The sequence below is a fragment of the Seriola dumerili genome, unplaced genomic scaffold (assembly GCF_002260705.1).
Source record: "Seriola dumerili isolate Sdu_G_001 unplaced genomic scaffold, Sdu_1.0 BDQW01000116.1, whole genome shotgun sequence".
NCBI classification, from domain to species: Eukaryota; Metazoa; Chordata; class Actinopteri; order Carangiformes; family Carangidae; genus Seriola; species Seriola dumerili.
In genome coordinates this window covers 101,779-122,668 of record NW_019174371.1, presented here as the reverse complement: position 1 = coordinate 122,668, position 20,890 = coordinate 101,779, and the positions used below count along the sequence as shown (strand labels likewise).

Sequence of the window (20,890 nt, the reverse complement as noted above, 5' to 3'; positions counted from 1 at the left end):
GAACACGCATGTGCACAAGCTGTTATAAAATTTAAAAAAAATGTACGGTTGAACACAGACAGTAACATGTTAAAAATGGAAGAAAAAAAAAAAACCTGGGTAATAATAAAAAACAGATTTCAGAGATTAAAACATTGCTGTCAGCACTGTAAAACACCTGTCACACAGGGGAATGCATGCTACACACTGCAGCACGAAACAACCTTCACCCGACTGTAAAGGGAAGTTAGGGATCAAGGTTAAAGCAGGTACTTAGAAAGATTTACAGAGGAGAGACGTGTTGTACACTCAGTTAGCCTCAATCACCTCCTGGAAGCCCCCCCCCCCCGGGCCAGACCACCCCACGACAACAACTTCAAGTCTCACGCTTTAACAGAGAAGGGTTGTACAGAAGAACCCACACACCCGACACCACGAACAGAGGAAGATCGATTTATCTCACTTTCAATGCAACCAATTAATGAAGGAGTTTTTCTTTGGAACAAATATTAATTTAAAGTTTCCAATAGCCAACATTTCAGAGATAGTTTCCTTTTTTAAATCGATTGAACTGAAAGCGATTTGGCACCAACTCTGATGTATGGACAGAGGGAGGATGAGTATCGACAGTTTCGTTCTCCTCCCTGTCAGAGGTTCATCCAGCTTCCTCCTCCTTGAGATGATGATGAGGAGAGTAAAGACGGATGAGACAAGCAGGATTCAGACCCAGACCCCCTTTAACACCTGGCATTAACATTTGTCCTGAGTGATCATATTGGATTTAACAAATACACAGAAAAACCTCGGTGTAAATAAACCCACTGAAGATCAGAACGGCCAAATCATATTTGCAGGTGGCTGATGCATCTGGCGACTGCTTACGATAAATTTTTCTCGCATAGATCCAACCACAAATATGTGTTTCAGGCAGGTAAAATAATGAAATACAACCTGTATACAGGAGGGATGTTAATGCCTGATGAAATGAGGCCAGACCCACAAACATGGAGCCTTTTCAAAGATCATTAGGACGATGGGAGCGCAAAGAGGAGAGGATGAAAGGAGGTAAGGGGGGGGGGTGCTGTTTGTAGCCCAGACCGGAGAGCTGCCATGCTGCTACACCCACACACCGACAGAACCACTGGACGGTCCGATTTCACACTGAAACGGACCAATCAGGTGGTCCGACTCAGACTTACTCGTCCCTTTTTGCAGTGCGGTCTGGGGCGCACCGGGAACACTGTCTTTAGGATTCAGAGAAGAGCAGCGTGATCAGACTAAAATAAAAATTTAAATTAAAGTAAAATCAACTCGACAAGATTCAGGGTCATAAAAAAAAAAACCATAAAAACCATAAAAACACATACAAAGATACTGATGCTCTGCTCACTGACAACCACGTATGTGATTTTGACATTACAGAGATGAAGAGATTAAAAGCTGCTAAAGTTGGAACTATCCAAAGGTTTGTACAGACACAAACACAGATTCATACTTACTCCATTCAGACCGATAATTCTTCCTGGATGTCCGGGTGGGCCTGGAGGACCGGGTGGCCCCTGAGACAAGAGAACAAAACATTGACATCGACATGAAAACGGTAAATTATCCGTGGGTTCATCACTGTTAGTGACCCCTTTCACATACTGCGCGTGTAGTCATGTGATCCATTGTGGAGGTCAATGACTATAAACCTTAACGTGTTGATCTTATATTGATTGGGTCTTTAGCAACTTCCTCTTACCGGCAGGCCAACAGAATCTCCTCTGTCACCTTTCTTTCCAGCCATACCAGGTCGACCCTACAGAGAGAGAGAGAGAGAGAGAGAGCATGGAATCAGTATTTACATCATTACATTACTTCATTAAAATTTAAATTACTTTTAAAGAAATTAGTGAATTAATAGAGTTTCTTGAATTTCTTGGCGCTGACAAACATAGTCATTGTTTCTCAGTAGATTGTCGACATAAAGAGGGTCGTGGTCATTTCCTGACAGTGTACATCCGAAGAAACGCTACTCACCGGGCGACCGGGGAAGCCGTACTCTCCTTTTTGTCCAGGCGGTCCTACCGGGCCCTGAAATAAACACAACAACACGTGGATAAAATGCATGAGCTCCTGAGTGAACTGTTTATTTTAAGTATTTCAAAAACAAGAGAGTCGTCAACAGAGCTCATAAAGAGTTTTCAGATATAAAATCAATTTAATATGAACTCACCATAGCTCCAGCTGATCCTGGGAACCCACGGTCACCCTGCGAAAATACAAAGCAGTACAGCAAAACGTGAGATGCTTGTGACATACAGAGTTTTATTTAGTTAAATAAATAAAATAAAGGTTCATGTTTTGATTCTTGTGTTACTCTTGACTTTCAGCGACTTTTAATAACTGGAAAACAATTAAGTTACATAATGAGGGACGGTAAAACAAATAATTTTGACTGGTCTGGTACCTTAATGCCTTTTGGTCCTTGGGGGCCTCGTGGTGCAGCTAAGAGAGATCCGTCAGCAGCAATAGTCACCCCTGGCTCTCCTTTTTCTCCCTGTTAGAGCAAAGAAAATCAAACGTCCTCATCTCTACTGTTTCATATTAGAGCTCCGTCGTCACTCATGTGGTCAGGTTCTCACCTTGAGCCCTCCCGGCCCCCGGTTACCTGGAGGGCCTACGTCTCCCTTTGGTCCTCGGGGACCCTGAAGAGGGATGAAAGGATAGTGAGGCAGAGTTGGCACTTTGAACTGGGATGATAGCATTTAAAAAAAGATGGCCGCCGGGTCAGTGTACATTTTTTTTAGGAAGACTGTAAAACATCAGTTCAAGTAAAATAAAATGACTTCTTCTCCACCTGTGGCAAAAACATTACAGCAGTTCTGCTACTTACCACGTTTAGCCCAATGACAGCAAAGGCAAAAATAATAAGAAATATGTCACATTGCTTTCAAATAATTGTGGCATCGTTATTCACTGGTGGTTAAATACTCGTGCACACTTAATGTCCTGTGATACACATGCTCAGCATTAGATGATGTAGCAAAAGGCTCTTACAGGAAATCCAGCTCTGCCAGGCCAGCCTTCAGGGCCCTGCAAACACACACACACACATGCAACACACACACACACACACACACACACACACACACACACATTCATACACATGCATGCGTGTAGGCGTAAGTGCACATACAAGCAAAAGCAGCCCAGCTGGATTAATCATCATTTCTGGTACAGCCATAAACCACATGCTCACACTGTCAGTGTCATCTAACGAAGCTGCAGCTCCAGCAATTCAAAAATGATTCTGCTACAGTAACGTGACTGTGAATGAGGGCGAGGACGCAGAAGCTCATCCTGAGATTTACTGTGAGGAAATTACAGCAAAAGACTCCTTGTATTACAAGTTAAACAATTACGTAACTGTGTGTTTCTGTGTTACTGATGTCACAGATGTAAGTGGCGATCATCAATTTATCACCCTCCACCCTGTCCCAAAATTGACTAAGAGACATTGTCACTTTGCTTCAACAGTTTATTTCTACGCACCATGGGCCCCGGTGGTCCCCTGATCTCCGTGAAGTTGAAAATTCCCTCTGTGACATTGAGGAGCAGCTGTAGAAAAATCGTACACGGGGTAAGTTGTGGTGTCGGTTTTCGAAAATTCACTAAATAGTGAATAGAAAATGCCCTTTGTGTGTTTGCACGTGCGCATGTACGTGTACGTACATCCTGCAGATTAACAGTCGGTCCAGGAGGTCCAGCTGGCCCAGGTGGTCCTGGGATACTGAGTCCATCAGCGCCTCGCTCACCCTGCAGGGCAGAAAAACAGAGAACGCTGTCAAGACGGTGGAACAAAATGTGCAGACCACATCAGACTGCTGTCAGATATTAATATATATATATATATATATATATATTAATATCCACACATCATGCTTTCTTCAGCAAACCTACCTTGGCTCCTGAACTGCCTTTTTCTCCTTTAGCCCCCTGTTTTTAGAGAGATAGTAGAAATGAATGTGTTAGTATGTTTAAGGGTGATCTACATAGAGAGTTTATTATTTAAAATAGAGACAGGGCAGGGTGCACCATACAAACTTTACCATGTGTTAATAAGCCATCTTTGAATGTGCTGCTGTATGTGCTGTGACTGGCAGCTAGCATGTAAATATGAGTTGTAGGAAAGTTAGCTTTTATTTTTCCTCATTTGCTAAAGACGCCCTGGACGTCTTCTCTCACTGCACAGACAGGATTTGATCTCTCAGAGGACCGACTACTAAAAAGGGAACCTTGAAAAGAGCCATTTCAACTCTATTAGCAAACTAATTACATTGCAAATCAAAAATGATCAACACGTTTGCTGTGGAAACTACTCACCCTTGCACCCGGTAGTCCAGCAGGACCCTGAAGACCCTCAGGTCCTGGGTCTCCTGGTTCACCCTGCAATCAGACACAGCATAAGGAGAGGCGGCTCCAGTTTGTGCCATAAAACCAAACAAAACTTAATGTATAAGATATAAACAGTCAGGACTGAGAGTAACAGAGGAGAGAAGATCATACACAATGTGACAGAGAAATGTAAAGCAGAGCCGTATGAGAATAACCTCACCTTGACAGAGAGTCCTGGAGTTCCTGGGACTCCATCGTCACCCTACAGAAGACATGAGAAACTATCTTTAACTACTGAACGAGCAGGAGATACTCACGGAGGAACCATACATACAGTATTTATTATTAGCTGTCAAAAATGTATTACAAATACCTTCTGTAAGTGTACATTAAATAAATATTCATTAATAGATTACCTTAGGTCCTTGTGGGCCAGGCAGGCCAGGGGGACCCTGGGAAAAAAATACAAAACACTTACTGTAAATGAAACAATATAAATGTATATATAAATACACACACACACACACAAAGACTTGCACTGACCTGTGGGCCTTTGACTCCAGCTCCCATGAGTACGTCACTCTTCCCAGATCCCTCCATATCCTGAAAACAAAAACACAGTCTGATGTTAAGCATCAAGATGAAATCTTAGGGACCTCTGTGCTGAGGACGAGGTTATTCTTTACTCGTCTCTTCACTAAATGAACTTATTGTTTCCTTCTCAGCTTAATTAGCGTCAGTCTGTGGAGCGGCAGTGATGTGTATGTGTGGGTGGTTGGTATGAAATGGTGTCACCTCGACAAAGAATTTGGTTCCTGGAGGTCCGGGGGGTCCGGGGGGTCCCTGGGGACCCACTTGGCCTCTCTTCCCCTGTGGGCCACTGGGCCCTTGGGGCCCTGGAGACCCTGCTGTGCCCAGAGACCCACATTCACCCTGCAGAGATGAAAAAGAAACATGAAACTCCTATTAGCAGGAGCTGCCTATAGTTAACACTGATTTACCCTTTTTCTAACCTGAAAAACAATGAAATGTTTATTTTGGGGATAAAATAGAAATATACAGTAGCACATGTTGTGCAGCTGATTGCTTTGTTTTACTCCATGATGAGTGTATACATTACCTTTGGTCCAGGTGGGCCAGGTAACCCTTGGTCACCCTGATGGTGTAGAGAAGGAAGAAAGACAGTGAGCACTGCATGACTTTTATTTAGGACTGGTGGACACTGGGACAATATAAGATCTTGATAAATTCATACAGAATCAAATTATGATATGACATAAGATGTGTATATACTATCAGACTGATTGTAATTATCATTGTACATCTTCAAAATTCACATAACCATGGTCATTTGGCTTAAAAAGTGGGATGGGTCTCTGTGACACTGAGCATACCTTCGCTCCCACAGCTCCTGGTACACCTGCAGCCCCATCTTTTCCTGCTGGACCCTGGACATACAAACGCAGACAGACACAGGTAGACATAGACAAAGGAAACGGCGATAAGTGGCAGACAACAGGTTAGCGTACAGAGAAACAGGATGCTAAGGTTGTTCACTGGCCAGCGCTGAACCCCAGAGGTAGCAGCGCGTCAGTCTGAAGGAATACTCAGATTTCTGGGAAACTGGCTCAACAGTCAGCTTCCTTAAGTGAAGAGCTCATCCATGCCAACGCTGCTCTGCATCACCACGCGCCCGGTAACGTCAGTGCGTCGTGCTCGTTCGAATTTTACAAAATGACAGACACGAAACGGACAGAAGTAGCTGCAAATAGATTAAATTAAATTACATTTTTTCCCCCCAATTTAGCTCCTTGTTCTTGCAGTCAAGACCGTTCTGACTGCTAACCGTCCTTCAGCTGAGGTGCAGCGTGAAGCAGTGGCGTCTGCAGCTTTGGGGGCACGGATGATTTAGTTTTTCTCATCACTTAAAAGGAAAGTTGAAATCATTACAAAAAAAAAAAATCTGTGTATTCCTTTAACAAAGCAGTGAGAGACCAAAGTACAGCAGTGTTTCTGACAACATCCGTGTACCAGAGGCCTCAGATTTCCTTCAGTAAGGCGCTTTGATTCCAAGGCACACTGAAGCATGACTTAATAAATTACTGGCTCCTAAAAGGCTGAATAGAAAACTTCGCCCCATCTTTCAGCGGGGCCAAAGGACGGTGATCCGGTCGGTCATCAGTGTGCCTTGGCGGAGAGCAGCAGATACACAACAATATACAAAAAGAGAAAATAAAAAGGCAGATTTGTTTCTTTACCATGTTGCATGAAAGAGGCAGACAGCAGCTCGTACAGCGAGTCTGTGGTCACTTCCTTTCAGTTCAGTCACTTTATCATGGCAAGTGAAACTTCATTTGATAACGACACTTGAACTGAAAGTTAATGAACCAAAATGTGGATTATCGAGGCGCAAAGAGGGCAGTTATTCCTGGCGTACACACACACACACACACACACACACACACACACACACACATACACACACACCACGTCAGTCATCCAGGTAAAAAGGCTTTCAGTTTAGCCAGCTGCCAGCCAGCAGTTAAGACAACATGGTAGGAGATAATGTACAGTCATGAGGCTGAGCATTGAGGCAGGGAGCTGAGGTTGGTCCTCATCATTAGTGTCACTGTTTTAACAATGTAAAAGCACAAATGATAGAAATGAAACCCTGCGATTGTCTCGTGTGTCAGATTTAATTTCGTGCGCTCGCGCCGCCTCAATGCACGGACCTCTGATTGTAGTTTCTGCCTTTTCTCGTTTGCTTGGTTTAAAAAAGCAAACCACGACAGTAGATACCTCGCCTGAACCCCAAGCAGACCCGAAGTCAAGCCCAGACCCAGAGGCAAAGCTGGATTCAGAGCTGAACCCAGAACTGAACCCAGAGCCGAGGCCTGAGCCGAGGTCAGAGGACGACTCTGAGCTCAAACCTGACTCATCGGGTCCAGAACCACTAAACCAATCCTCAAACATCTGGAACAGAGCGAAGAGGAGGAGGAGGAGGAGACGGTGGGAGGGGAGTGGAAGATGAAGAAGAGGAACAAGATGTGGGCAGAAGAAAGATTGATGGGGATTTAAATTAGGAAGAAATGGAGGTCGGGGATAATTACAGTGGGGTGGAGAGGTAGAGAGAGAATAAAAGACAAACTGGTCATTGGCCGTGAAAGACACAAACACTGATCACTACAGTTTGATGTAAGAAGGAACACAGACTAAACTACATTTGGATAAAAGCATATACCAATATATGCTCGAAGAAAGACGGACAATACACAACGATACACAAAAATACTTCAGAGACAGAAATTCTTCCAGAGCATGCAACACTGAGACACTTCAGTCTGTACTGTGATCATGACATCGCTCATTCACAACAGTGTGGAAGTCTTCCTCTGAATTCAGCTCGGTAAAGCGCCGATGATTTGATATGAATGTATTTAGGTTTGACCGCTGCCGTATTATTCAGTGTCTGCCCTGCGACGTTACTTTCCATCAGGGTGGATCGGTTTTGAAGCAGCATTTTAAACGTGACTAGTTTTTAAAAACAGTTAACTTATGAAATGTGTGTTTGTGGGTCCTAAACGTCCAGTTCTGCAGGTCTTACTTCGTTCTATATATTTGTGATAAAATATACTGAAAGTTGAATAATCTACGTCTTTCATCTCAGGGACTTACCGGGATTCCAGGTTTGCCTCGGACCCCGTTGCTTCCAGGGGCACCGGGTGGTCCAGCATCGCGGCCTTCACCTGTGTCAGGTGACGGGTTGGCTCCAGGGGGCCCAGGAGGACCCGGAGGCCCCGGTGGACCAGGAGGACCCTGGGAGAAAGACAATGTTTATTTTTTTTAGACTCTGTAAATTCAAACATCAGATTATTTCGTCGACCGCTCTGAACTTCGTCTTACTCTGATGAGCTCGGTGTCACTGTCCAGATCTTCAAACCCAGAACCCAGGGCATCTGCTCCGTACTGACACACACACACACACACACACACACACACACACACACACACAGATAGAAATGTATTTGCATATACTGAGATGTTAAGTGATGCTTCAAACATCTTGTCCTTCACTCTGAACTCTCAGCTTCATTTACTACATGCTGATTTCATCACTAAACTAGAGACCGTGGGTCGGACCACACCCATCTTCGAACTCGGCCTTCATTCTGATCTCAACTACACACCTGCAAAGTTTCGTGACAGTATCTCACGCGGTTTCACGCTGTCGTGTGGATAAAAATCAGACAGACAGACAGACATAAAACCACCTGGCACGTCCTCTGTGGTAGCTCCTGCTGCAGGAGGTGTCTCCACGACAACAGTTTGCCATGACGACACACACACAAACACAGACTCACAATGTGAAAACAATTAGCCACACACTGTCACAGGTGGTAAAAATGCAGGATGATACCATGGGTGCGTGTTACTGATACTCACAGGTACGCTGCGTGATCTGGGGGGTCCGGGTGGCCCGGGGAGGCCGGGAGGGCCCGGTGAACCAATACCTGGGTCTCCCTGCGGAGGGGGAGGGAAAGAGGAAGAGGATAGGAGAAGAAGAAAGTCAAGTGTGCCTTGAATAAAGAGACGTTTGTTGTGAGTTATTAGCTGTAACGTGGGGGCTTCAGTCTCACCTTCTCTCCTTTGGTTCCAGCTTCTCCAGCCAAACCGGGAATTCCTTGAGCTCCTCTCTGACCCTGCAGATGAAGATACAGTTCAGTTATTATCAGTTATGTAGGATATAAAAACAGCAATGAAGAGAGACGACGAACCAAAGAGATAAAATAACTTACTGCATCTCCTTTGTCACCCTTGCTTCCCTGTGCAGAGAGAGTAGACGGATGAGGAAGCGAGTGACACAAACAGAGCTGACGGAAACACAAAAACACACCGATACACATGCTCCCTCTCTCTCTTTGACGCACTCACCTGCTTTCCATCTTTCCCTGGCAGTCCAGGGAAGCCGGGGGTCCCTGGTGGCCCTTGTGGCCCTCTTGGTCCAGGCTGAGCTTGCCCAGGTTGAGTTGTAGGTCCCGGGGGACCAGGTGGGCCGGGTGGTCCGGGATCTCCACGCTCTCCTTTGGACCCCGGCCTGACGTGACCCTGGAAAATTCAAATAAAAAACACTCATATTATTCATAAGTGCATTGAACCCCTGTGTGCAATGTGTGACAGAGACAGAGAGCTGAACTCACATCTCCTGATCTCTCTCCTGCCTCCTCTGTCCGGTGTGGCCCTGTAAACAGCACCAGACAACTTCTTACCCAACAGACAACTCTCATCTCACTGTAGCTTGCCACCCCGGAAAACAGCCAGATTGTCCCTACTGTCCCTGTTTTACTGGCTTTAAATATGAATTATTAATAATATTAACAATTCTGATCTTACGTAGAATTTCCTGTTAGCAATGATGCCAATCACGCACAAAATCCTAATTAATCATCATGCCACGCACAGTTTGTAGTTCGGTTAACGTCATCGTAGAGTAAATGAACAAAGTACATTGATTCATTCTGACCTCTGATCAGCATTTCTTCATTGGCCTCTGTTGGTGTCATGTGACCAGAATACTCAACAAACTCCACCTCCGGAGCCTCAGTGGGCGGAGCTCTGACTGGGACACTGTCCTCCTCCTACAAGACATGTTAAGGATGAGTGGAACGGGGTTAAAGTTGGTTAAAATTAAAATGGTACTCCCTGTGAGAAGCAGGGATTCGTTCAGTTTCCATGTGGGATATGGTGTAGTATGTATAAAACTGTGTGTCCTGACGCTGAGCCTATAGCTGAGGGGTTACTACAGGTCAATCCACAGGATGCATCCTGTGAATGTGGCTGGCAAATGTCAGGTTTATTCATTCTTTAATCCAATCAAAATTATTATGATTCATCTGTGGTGTGCCCTCAATATTCATACCAAGCTACACTTAAAGCAAGACGGTTCAATCGTGTGTGATGAACCAGCTGATGGACGGACAGACCTTTAGACCAGGAGATAAATATCTAGAGTGTCAGAGAAGAGTCTGTGCCGCCGCCGCCGCTGCTGCTGCTGAAGGTCAAAATGAAAACATTGGCATTACAAGGACAGTGTTTTTTTGAAGCTTCAAAGTCAGTGTTGATTATGGGATGTTTGGGGTCAGACTGACTTCCTGGTTGTGGGAGGATGAAAGATTGTTTTAGGGTCCTGTTGATAAGAAGTAGGGGTGTATGTTTCAGCCACACTGACACACACACACACACACACACACACACACTTGAGAGAGAGAGAGACAAAGATCCCAAACTTTCCAAAGATGTGAAGCGTTTCACACTGAATTTTAAATAATTGTGTGTGAAGTGAAGTGATTTCATGAATCCAACCCACCTGTACTTTGCTGTGTTTCTTGTCCTGTGTGTTCTTCATCACTTCCTCCTCCGTCTCTCTGTCATCCAGAGCGTCGTCCCCGCTGGCGTATCCCGAGGCCTTCATCAGACATCAGAGATTCACATTTTTTCATGTAAATGTCTTTACAATCTACACGACACCCATCTCATATGTAAGTGTCACATCTTTGCTCATAGCACTCGGTAGACAAGAGGATCAACAGAGTAACAGCTCATAACTTCTTTTCTTTTTTGCCAATCAAGGCTTTTGACCAGTAGAGGGCGCCATTTGTTCACAAGCCCATTTTCATGTGCAATTCTGTTCTTTATACCATAGCTACTATTTTGTGTGTGTGTGTGTGTGTGTGTGTGTGTGTGTGTGTGTGTGTGTGTGTGTGTGTGTGCGCGCCTCACATAAGGATCATCATCTTCACACTGCTCCTCAGCTGCCCTGGGATCATCTTTTATCACCAGCTGCTGAATGGAGCCCTGTAGAGACGGAGAGACTGTTAACATGAGCTTTATAGAAATCCCGTCTTATAAACACTTTAACTGTGTTGCCTGAATCGTAATGACTCAGTTAACTGGATCTCGAATGTTTCAAATTACTTCCAGGATGTAAACACTCTCGTCTTAATCTTGGTGCTCCCGGGAAATGAGTCGGTGCACCTGTAAACACAGTGAGAGGCTGAGGGGCTTTATAATATAATCACTGGCGACCATTATGAGTCAAAACGAACCAGGACTTTGAATTAATAAACACATTTAAGTGTTTTCTTAAGTGCCTTACACTGATAATAAAATAATTGATATTCAGAACATTCAGGGGTTATTTGGTGATTTTTTTTTTTTTGATTTAACACATTTACTACATTTCCCAAAATCCCCAAAATGAACTCACATGAACTCTGGACTCACAACAACATCCCCAAAACGCTGCATTTCATCACATAGAAATCCAACAATGGATTGCATCAGTATGTGACACATATTTATATTTATATGTACTTTAATAACCTGTAAACTGCTCTGTAACTCAAACTGACTGCAGCGTAATAACTCTACTGTTTTGTGTGGGAACGTGGAGAAAGATGTTCATTCCACTCATTGGTCAACATTCACATTTACAGCACCCGCATACAAAACGCACACTGATTAAAAAGGGCCCCACACCATGAGCGCTCTCCTTTGAAGCCCCGAAACAACAAACACCCATGGACACACACATGCGCATACACACACACACACACACACACACACACACACACACACACAGAGCGACCCAGATATTTCAGACTGGTCATGGCTGCTGCTGCTGCTGCTGAGCATGCACATATGCCGTGGCCATGCTTCAGATAGATAACCTGTTCAGAAAGTCAGGCTACACTGAACAAAGCGCACTGAAGTGGGCGTAACTACATCCATTCGCCATGGCAACAACAAGTGACTAGCAGCTTAGATTGATCTTCTGTGAACACTGTTGGATTGACAGTGACTCCCATTCACTCTTTGGGTCGAGTCTTTACTCATACCGTTTCTAATATAAAGTATGTTGTCATGGAATATTGCTTTGAGTTTAACCTCACTACACTATCACACTTTGCCACAAAGGCCTGAGTCCAGCCCTTGATCTGACCACAACTAAGCCTTGACCACATGTCAACACTGTTTACATCTCCGACTTCCTCATTTGCCTTTGACTCCCTCCTCCATCCTCCCCTCCCTCGCCATGTGTCAACCTCTTCTCTCTTCCTTCTTCTCCCTCTCTATTCTTTCCTCCCTTCTGACTTCCTCTGTCTCTGATCTTCCTCCTCTGCGTTTTATCCGGCACAATCTGTAACAGAGCCAGCACAGGGTTTGACTAGAGGTGGTCATGACATCTTGACCCTGTTTCGACCAACTGTACACAGATCCGGACCGTGTGTTAGAGATGGAGTAGTCTTGGAAAGCCAGGATGAAGTATTTTTCTCTAAAATAATGTAATGTAATTACTTTCTATGTTAATTTAAATATCCAGTTAAAATAGTTGTTGATGTTTGGGGGTTTACAACTCTCATATCTCTCCATTAAATATGAAGCTAGAGCCATGAAACAGTTAGCATAGCTTAGCTTAGCTTAGCCTAAGAGGACTGAACATAAGGGGAACAGCTAGCCAAAGATGCCAAATGCCACAAAAAGCTAAGTGTAAAATGTTTACTGGGAGATAGATGTGATTTGTTACCTTTACCACAGTATTACATTTTTTCTATATCATTCTGTGTATTATTCTTATATCCGTACTGTAGATAGCTGGCACCTGAGCGCCTGCAGCCTCATAAATAAAACCTGTAACATGAAGAAAATGCTCAGATACAGTTTTTGTTATTTTCCTGGTGCCTTGGTAACAGGGACAACACCCAGGGAAGCTATTTTCATTTTGTTTTTTTTCATACTCAACAACATTCAAATTACACAGAGAAGCAGCCAAATGGTTAATGAACGTTTCCCCGATGTAATCCTCAGGCCAACAGCACAGACCAGAGGCACGACAAGCAGCAGGACTTATTCTTTCTGCAGCTTTGCAGGAAAAGCAAAACTCCTCGTCCTCTGCGACATAAAAAACACATCCACAGATACGAATGTTATTCACTTACCACAAACTTGTCGAGCCCTGTGCTTCCTGCATTAGCTACAAAGATGCCTGAGTTGTGAGAAAAAGTGAGTCTTTCAGGCCTCCGGTGGAAAGTAGCCCTCTCTGCCTCTCCACAGTCCATGTAGAGACGCACCTCATCGTGCTCCACCACCACCTGACAGGCAGAGCAAATACACCCTTTAAAAAGAAATACATTTTATCTGTATTGCTAGGAAAATTACCTTCAAAGAAGTGTTTTAATAGAGAGTTTAACTTGGCAAAATTGAAGAAGAATGGTCCTTTTTTTTTTAACAAATCAGGAGATGGAATTACACACGTTTAAACAGCACATAGTTGATTTGCATTGTATACTAGTGAAATCATCTTACTGCACTTGCAAATTGTTTTTATTAATACATTTTAAAATTTTTTTAGGATTTTAAGACCCACCGTAAACCGCGTCCACTGGTCCGTCATATCAGGGACACTGAAGGCTGCAGCTTTGTGGCTGTGGGAGGCCTGCTGTCTGTCAGTGTAGTACAATAAGATGCTCTGGAGGCCCCCGCGGACTGGAGTGAGGGCCAAACCCAGCTCCACCACCTTCTGTTGGGAATCTGTGATGGCAAAGAGTATGCCTCCTCTCGGGCTGGCTGGACGCACCTAGAATAAGGACATGGTATGGAAGACATCGAAGGTCAGAAAAACTCCCTGCTGAATGTACAATAATCCACGGAAGTTCCAGTATAAATAGAGACAATACAATCCTTTCTGTGTTTATTCTAACAAGCAAAAAGTTGTCTTGCTTTATCATCAGACTTCCACCAGGTGGCGCCCCAGAGAGGCACCGGCCCACAAGCTGTTCTACATTACAATAAACCCCTGTAACATACTTGGCAATGACTTGATAGTAGATAAGCACTATTGTCTCGATGCCGCTTTTTTCAAAGCCATGGTGACCCCCTTTAAAAACCTTAATTAAAGCATGAAGGAGGTTTAAAAGGTTGAAGAGTTCAACTCTCTAGCTTTACCGTGACAATGATGGCAAAGTCCTTGTAGAAGGACCCTGGCACGAAGGTCTTGGTGAGCCGGCCGATGTTGGCTTCAGGCCCGAAGTTGAAGGCTGGAAAACCCTCGTAGCCAGGAGTGAAAGAGACCGAGGGAGGGAGGGGTACGCCAATTAACTCGGTCAGGTCCAGATGACCTCCCGAGCCTCGATCTGACAGAGACAGAGAGAGAAGACAATGTTCGAATGAGTAAATCTAAACAACAGGTGGAGCCGAGCTGAAAAAGATGTCCCTTGACATGTATTTTTGATGCTAAGTATTTGCACTTATGTGACTTTTTAGTTTGCTCCGACTATACTGTAGGTGTACCTTACTTCAGAGGTGCACAGTAGGTGTCCTGGCAGATGTGTGAATCCCGATTCAAACTTTCTTCCCTTGTTAGCTACCTGTGTGTTGCTGGTTCATTCACCACATTAGAGGAAGAGAGGTACCTCTGAATCATCCTGACATGCCTTTAATTTGACTTGATTTGATCCTGACTCTGCCTGCGCCTCACTGCTCTGCCTTGCATGGACATAATCCTCCGAAACAGACAGACACACACAAGAGCTGGTAATTAGAGTATTTAGTGTGTATGTGATGAGATGGCTTCACATTCCCTTGATTCCCCCCACTAAGGAGCCTATCTCCCGTAGAGACAAACTCTCACCTCAGCATTCCAGCCAGGCTCACCCCTGATACCTATATCTCTGTCATGCACACACACACACACACACACACACACACACACACACACACACACACACACACACACACACACACACAGAGATATAAATGTATTTGCATATACTTGCACTCACATCAAACACAAATCTCACCCACATGAACACACACAAACTCCCAGACCAGACCAGAAGGGCTGACATTTGGGGGTCTCTAATTCGTCAGCCTGACCAACTGGAAACATACCTGATTAGAGGGTTCAGTGTGTAAGTGTCTGAATGTGTGTGTGTGTGTGTGTGTGTGTGTATGTGTGTGTGTGTGTGTGTGGAGGCGTGCTTCTGTGCACCGCTCAAACTGCTCCAAGTGGACTTCTTTACATTCACACATTTATTGTTGCAGACACAGGTGGTGAGGTGGACATTCAAGATGTGCACACACACACACACACACACACACACACACACACACACACACACACATACATACATACCACCAACACAGACCAAAGACCTCACACCTCCAATCCAGATGTGCAGTCATTAGTACTCTGTAATGAGGGAAATGGACAACCGCTGGTCTGAGAGAACTGAAGTGACCCCCAGCATGTTAACTAGTGGCCACTGTAGAGGTTTAACTTTTCATTTCTAGCCTGTGAGACATACATTTGAAGATAAAGGCCGGTCTTACTGCTTGAATCTGGTCTGACTTGGCAGCAGAGACCTGGTGGTGATCACCAATCATAGCTTGGACGGCAGCCATTTCAAGATACAGACTATGTTCACACTGTTGCTGCTGTGAAGAGTTCTCAGGGTCCAAGTTGGCCCAAAAAGGAAGGAAAAAACAGGGGTCAAATGGTCAAATAAACTGGTTTGTGAGAAAGGATGGAAAACTAAAAATGTCTCAGCACAGTTTTTGGAGAGTCAGTCTTGTGTTATATAAAACAATTTGCTAATCTTATTTCCCTTCTTTATCAAAGTTAATTTTAACAATTTGTTAAAAAAAAAAAAGAAGCTACTAAAGTCACAGGCTACTCTCATCAACAGTGCCCTACAAGGCAGTGGGAACTGTAGACAAGCTTCAAAAAGGTATAAGGTTCACAGGCTGAATGGGTAGATAGATAGGATATAATGCCTTTACTTTCTGGACTACTGAGAAAGATTATTTAAGGTCTAAACTATGCTAGTTATCTTTTTGCAGTAGTGGGTCTTTAGCTGTTTCTGTGTTTTATATGACCAGTGTAACCCCCTAGCTTATTTTGTTCATAAACCCTAGGATATTATCCTTTATTTTCCATTTGTAGAGTTATGCAATATTCTATAATAATAATGTGTTATAGTATATAATTTATATAGTATATAGTTTAAATGTTTGTAACCAATTACATGGGGAGTAGTGTAAATTTCCACGACATTGAATGTAACATAAAAAGTTTGTTTGTAAGGTAACCCAACCTGTTTATTTTATTCTCACATACTACAGCGCTATGTTGTATCCTACTTTCCTATTGGTCAGCTATAAAGCAACGTCAAGTTCCTTGGTTACTGATTGGCCAGGGGGCGGGAGAACAGCAAACAAGAGTGTGTGAGAGCAAGAAAAGATAACCGTTGAGTGTGTAAACGGGGGTGTTATCGTTGTCAATGTGCTTCACATAGTGTACGAAGCTCAGTGAGTTAAAGTCAGTGACATTTTGATCAACTACCGCGTTTTCAGCGTGTCGAAATAAGTGTGTGTTTCGTCTGAGTTACGAGCACGCTAAGCTAGCGCAGCGCTAACCGCTCGCTAGCACCTCGGTGGATACCATCAGCCTGACGACGAGCGAGAGGAGACCGGATAGCGCACTGGGTGACCAGGTAAAACCCAGCTGCACCTCTGGCTACGAGGGAGGAAAGTCCTTCTTCATCCATGGCCAAGGATCGGGCGCCATCTTTAACGTGGGCCAACGGACACCAGCCACAGGCCTGCATTGAAAGGTTCAATTTTATTTCACTGCTTGCTTTTTGTGTGTTTTTCATAGTGTGGGCCCACAAAGATTGAATGTGTTGTTTCATGGTTTGAACTTTTTAAGGTTTATTATGTAGTTAAAGGTACATAAGAACTCCTAAAAGAGCAAAATAGAAGCTAGATGAGATAAAGAGTAATTAAAGAGAGTGTTTTTATGTGCTTTAACTCATGGTTTTCTGTTTAGTAACAGTATTAACTTGAATTTGAGTCTATAATTCCCAACAGAGGGGAGAGGGTGAACAATTTGACTGTTTATCTGTTTGCTTTTACTCGGATCTTCCTATGCAAGTTGCCCTAATTTCGGTTTAATAAATTCTTTTAATTTCATGACTGAGATGGTTTAATATGAATTATTATGGATAAGGTGAAAGGTAAAGAGGGTTAAAGGGACACTAAAAGTGAGATCACACATAATGTTATAGTCTTTATTCTTTCACACAGTAAACATATTGCACAGGTAGTATCACCGTTAAGAGGAAGTTAACAAACCTAGGAGCTGTTCATAAGACCAGTGAGTAGAACAGTGTTACACCAGATTCAACAACTACCTTGTTTATATAAGATAAAAAATAAAAAAACTGAATTTCTTTACCAAGTTAAAAGTTGCGAATTGATATATTTCAATTATAGGAAACAACTAGTGGGAAAAGTAGCACTAAATTTATCATGTCATCCGATCGCAAGTGGACAGCTCGACAAATTGGTTTGTTGTTTGTGTGTGTGTGTGTGTGTGTGTGTGTGTGTGTGTGTGTGTGTCAAGCGGCAACCTCCAAGGCTGAAAGACTCCCATGTGAAAACTTTACAGCAGAAATAAACATGTTTACAGCCCGGTATAAAAAACGCTTTTGGTCTCCATGACTAATTTCCTCCTGCGTGACAACTGTACAGGCGATGAATTTTTATATAACTAACTCCGTGAGCGTATGCCTGCACTGAAGTCTCAGCTCGACACGCGTCCCTCCTTTTTTGCCCATTTTTGGATTAGCTGGGAGTTTGATGGGAGTTAGGTACTGCCAAGATGGCAACGGCAGAACGGCCCACTCTGAGCTTCAAAACCGCTTTTCAGAAACCTGTTCTTGACATCACAGAGGCTATGTCCATCTTTATTTACGGTCTATAGTGTGTGTGTGAGAGCAAGCGAGGGAGAGACAGCGAGTGGGGCATGGAAGGGTTATTTGCATATAAAGGGGAGACGTTAGATCCGATTACAAGTGGTCAATGAGATGCATGTGGAGACGCATTTTAAAGTCAGGTGTGAACTGACGAAGTGAGAGCTGTCCACTTGTGATCGGATCAGTGAAGATGCATGTTAATACTAGTGAACATGTGCAATAAACACATTGCAAAAGATGCAATGAATTGTTTTACACGAGCGTAGTGCGCTTACTTTAATCTAATAGTGAACTGTTATAAACAAGCTAAAGGGGAAACTTTGTGTGTAGACTGCAGCTTAATTTGCCACAAAAAACTTAAAGGTAGTCTGAGACAGCAGCAAAGATACCTGCAGCAGAAATAGATACCAACACGTGTTAAAATGCGCAATTATAAGTGAGTCCAACATTAAAAATGTATGAAGTTAAAACTACAAAGGCATTTTGGGAAAAATGTAGTTGAAGTAAAAGGACAAAGATAATATACTTCAGTCACAAAGGGCATTGTCTTTGTAAAATCTTGAAAACATATGTGTAAAACAGAAGCACACAGAGACCTGGTGGTGATTAATATTACTCATGTAATTAAGAAATAATGCAACATTGCAGATGGTGGTTAAGTAAATGTAGCTTAGTTGCTCGTAACTTATTTTTTTCCTCTGGCAAGGACACAGACACACACACACACACACACACAAATGCGCACACACACACAGGGCCTGCAGACAAATCCTATTCATGATCATGTGATAGGGATTTAATACATACAACATAATTCATGCTGACATCAAATGAGATTATAAACTCATATCTCACACCTCCAGACCTCCATTTATTAATTGGTCCACTGATTTAATGTTGCCATGACGGTTAGTAAATCCTTCATTCATATAAGCTGGTGAGTTACTCAGGTCCCAGTTAGACTTCAGGTTAATCAAACAGTAAATCAGCGATGACGTCGGTTTCAGTCATTATTTTCTTCGTGTCAGTCTGCCAATCATCTGATCACTCCTTCATGTTGCATCATATTATTCCACCCTAACTCCTTACTGCTGAACCTAATCCTCATCATGCTGGCCACATGAACGCTTGATCATCTTGTGGAGACTTCTAAAACCAATATTAACAACCCCCTCAGCGTTGCCATGTACAACCTTTTAAATCCACCTTGACCCTGGCATGCCACACAAAAGCGTCCTGCTCCTTTGTCCTCTAGATTTCTCAGACGTTAACAAATGTGGCTCAGAGCAAATCCAAGTACTACCTGCATACTACGCAAACAAAAACCAGAGCTTCTGTCCTGCTTCATCAGACACTGGGACATGATTGGAGTAAGTTCAAGATACAAGATTTGATTTAAAGATCAGTGAGTGTAGGTAAGGGACTGAACCACTGACCTATCAATTTGACATACTGAAACAATGGTTAGGTTAGTGACTGTGGTGGATCTGTTGAACTCACTAAAAACAGGATCATAGAGAGTAAAAGAGTTACAGTATCACCAACTCTGCAGACTCCTTTTTAGTGTCTTTCAGCTCAACTGTTTTGGTTTTTACATCCTGTGCTTAATGCTCTGGTTCACTTGCCAAACTCTTATCAGCTTTGTTTCCTGTAGCAACAGGCTGCTGTTTTCAATTAAAACACTCTGATAAACTAATGCTAACGCTTACCTGTATCTACTAGAAGTATATCTCTTCATCTACAAGTTCCCCATAGTACCTTTATGAGGTAGAAAAAAGCCAATGTTGTGTTTACAACTTGTCTCTGCTGCCCCCAGGTGGCCAAAACATTTTTTAGGGGTATTTTATTTAATTGTTACAGAATGGTCTTATTCAGTAAGTTATTCTGTTATTCAAGTTAGAAAAGTCATTACACCAGAGAGCATCACTTTTAGGTTGCATGCATCCTGTGATCAGGACATATAACTGTCACTGTCACTAGTGGTTACTTTTATAACCACTATGTAAATTTAACCTTTTCTTTAATTTCTGTTACTAAATCTGAAGTAAGTGATACCAACCCTGATTGAGACTTTTTATGCTAATGAGATATCTTGGTAAAGAAATTTCCCTCTTCTGTTCAACACCTCTGTAACACTCACCGGTCTTCCAGTGTTTCAGTGGTTTGTATTGGGACCTGGTTTTGCTGCCTCCACCTGGATTCTCCTCTGTAGGTAACGTCCCGGGTTCAGCAGTGCTATGGCCTGAGATTAACACTCCATGGGTGGGTGTAGGGGCCACAACAGACCCCTCTATCTGAGTGCTACCCTCCACAGTTTCCTCCGTCACCCCATCCTCCTCTCCTGCCAGCTCTGTTGTCATTGGGATGTCAGAAGGGCCCGGGGAGGTGATGGATGGAGAGTTGATGATGGAGGGAGGAACAGAAGGAGAAGAAGAGCCGGATCTGGTCTTAGGGTTTGCCCAGAATAAACTCCACCACTGGGCTTGTACAGGAGAGGAGAGGAGGAAGAGGAGAACAAGAGAGAGGCGAAGGGCCCCCATCCTCTATCTGTGTCTCACGGCTGTGTCCAAACACACACTGATGCACGCTTAACAATCCTGTTAACTGTGGCCACGGAGTACTACACGTGTGTAACAGGCATGTAGCCAAGACAGGTAGCACGCAGCACTACTTGCACATGCACAGTCCTATAGATGTGTAGAAGTAACACTCAGTAC

The 20,890-nt window shown here is 43.5% G+C and overlaps 1 protein-coding gene across 1 annotated transcript in view; it reads right to left on the bottom strand.

The window, feature by feature from the left end:
• LOC111223804 (collagen alpha-1(XVIII) chain-like) overlaps positions 1 to 20,890 on the bottom strand; it is a 41,750-nt gene that overhangs the window by 3,060 nt on the left and 17,800 nt on the right. The window contains exons 3-31 of the mRNA XM_022748080.1: positions 14,362 to 14,549; positions 13,784 to 13,993; positions 13,356 to 13,508; positions 11,137 to 11,211; positions 10,724 to 10,822; positions 9,881 to 9,995; positions 9,558 to 9,598; positions 9,292 to 9,465; positions 9,156 to 9,182; positions 8,997 to 9,059; positions 8,803 to 8,880; positions 8,263 to 8,325; positions 8,035 to 8,175; positions 5,754 to 5,807; positions 5,480 to 5,515; positions 5,155 to 5,292; positions 4,903 to 4,962; positions 4,776 to 4,811; positions 4,580 to 4,621; positions 4,348 to 4,410; positions 3,925 to 3,960; positions 3,697 to 3,780; positions 3,022 to 3,057; positions 2,607 to 2,669; positions 2,432 to 2,521; positions 2,198 to 2,233; positions 2,002 to 2,055; positions 1,724 to 1,780; positions 1,479 to 1,538 (exon numbers count right to left, since the gene is read on the bottom strand). Of these exons, the coding sequence (XP_022603801.1) occupies positions 1,479 to 1,538; positions 1,724 to 1,780; positions 2,002 to 2,055; positions 2,198 to 2,233; positions 2,432 to 2,521; positions 2,607 to 2,669; positions 3,022 to 3,057; positions 3,697 to 3,780; positions 3,925 to 3,960; positions 4,348 to 4,410; positions 4,580 to 4,621; positions 4,776 to 4,811; positions 4,903 to 4,962; positions 5,155 to 5,292; positions 5,480 to 5,515; positions 5,754 to 5,807; positions 8,035 to 8,175; positions 8,263 to 8,325; positions 8,803 to 8,880; positions 8,997 to 9,059; positions 9,156 to 9,182; positions 9,292 to 9,465; positions 9,558 to 9,598; positions 9,881 to 9,995; positions 10,724 to 10,822; positions 11,137 to 11,211; positions 13,356 to 13,508; positions 13,784 to 13,993; positions 14,362 to 14,549 (2,372 nt within the window). The remainder of the gene's footprint in view (positions 1 to 1,478; positions 1,539 to 1,723; positions 1,781 to 2,001; positions 2,056 to 2,197; positions 2,234 to 2,431; positions 2,522 to 2,606; positions 2,670 to 3,021; positions 3,058 to 3,696; positions 3,781 to 3,924; positions 3,961 to 4,347; positions 4,411 to 4,579; positions 4,622 to 4,775; positions 4,812 to 4,902; positions 4,963 to 5,154; positions 5,293 to 5,479; positions 5,516 to 5,753; positions 5,808 to 8,034; positions 8,176 to 8,262; positions 8,326 to 8,802; positions 8,881 to 8,996; positions 9,060 to 9,155; positions 9,183 to 9,291; positions 9,466 to 9,557; positions 9,599 to 9,880; positions 9,996 to 10,723; positions 10,823 to 11,136; positions 11,212 to 13,355; positions 13,509 to 13,783; positions 13,994 to 14,361; positions 14,550 to 20,890) is intronic.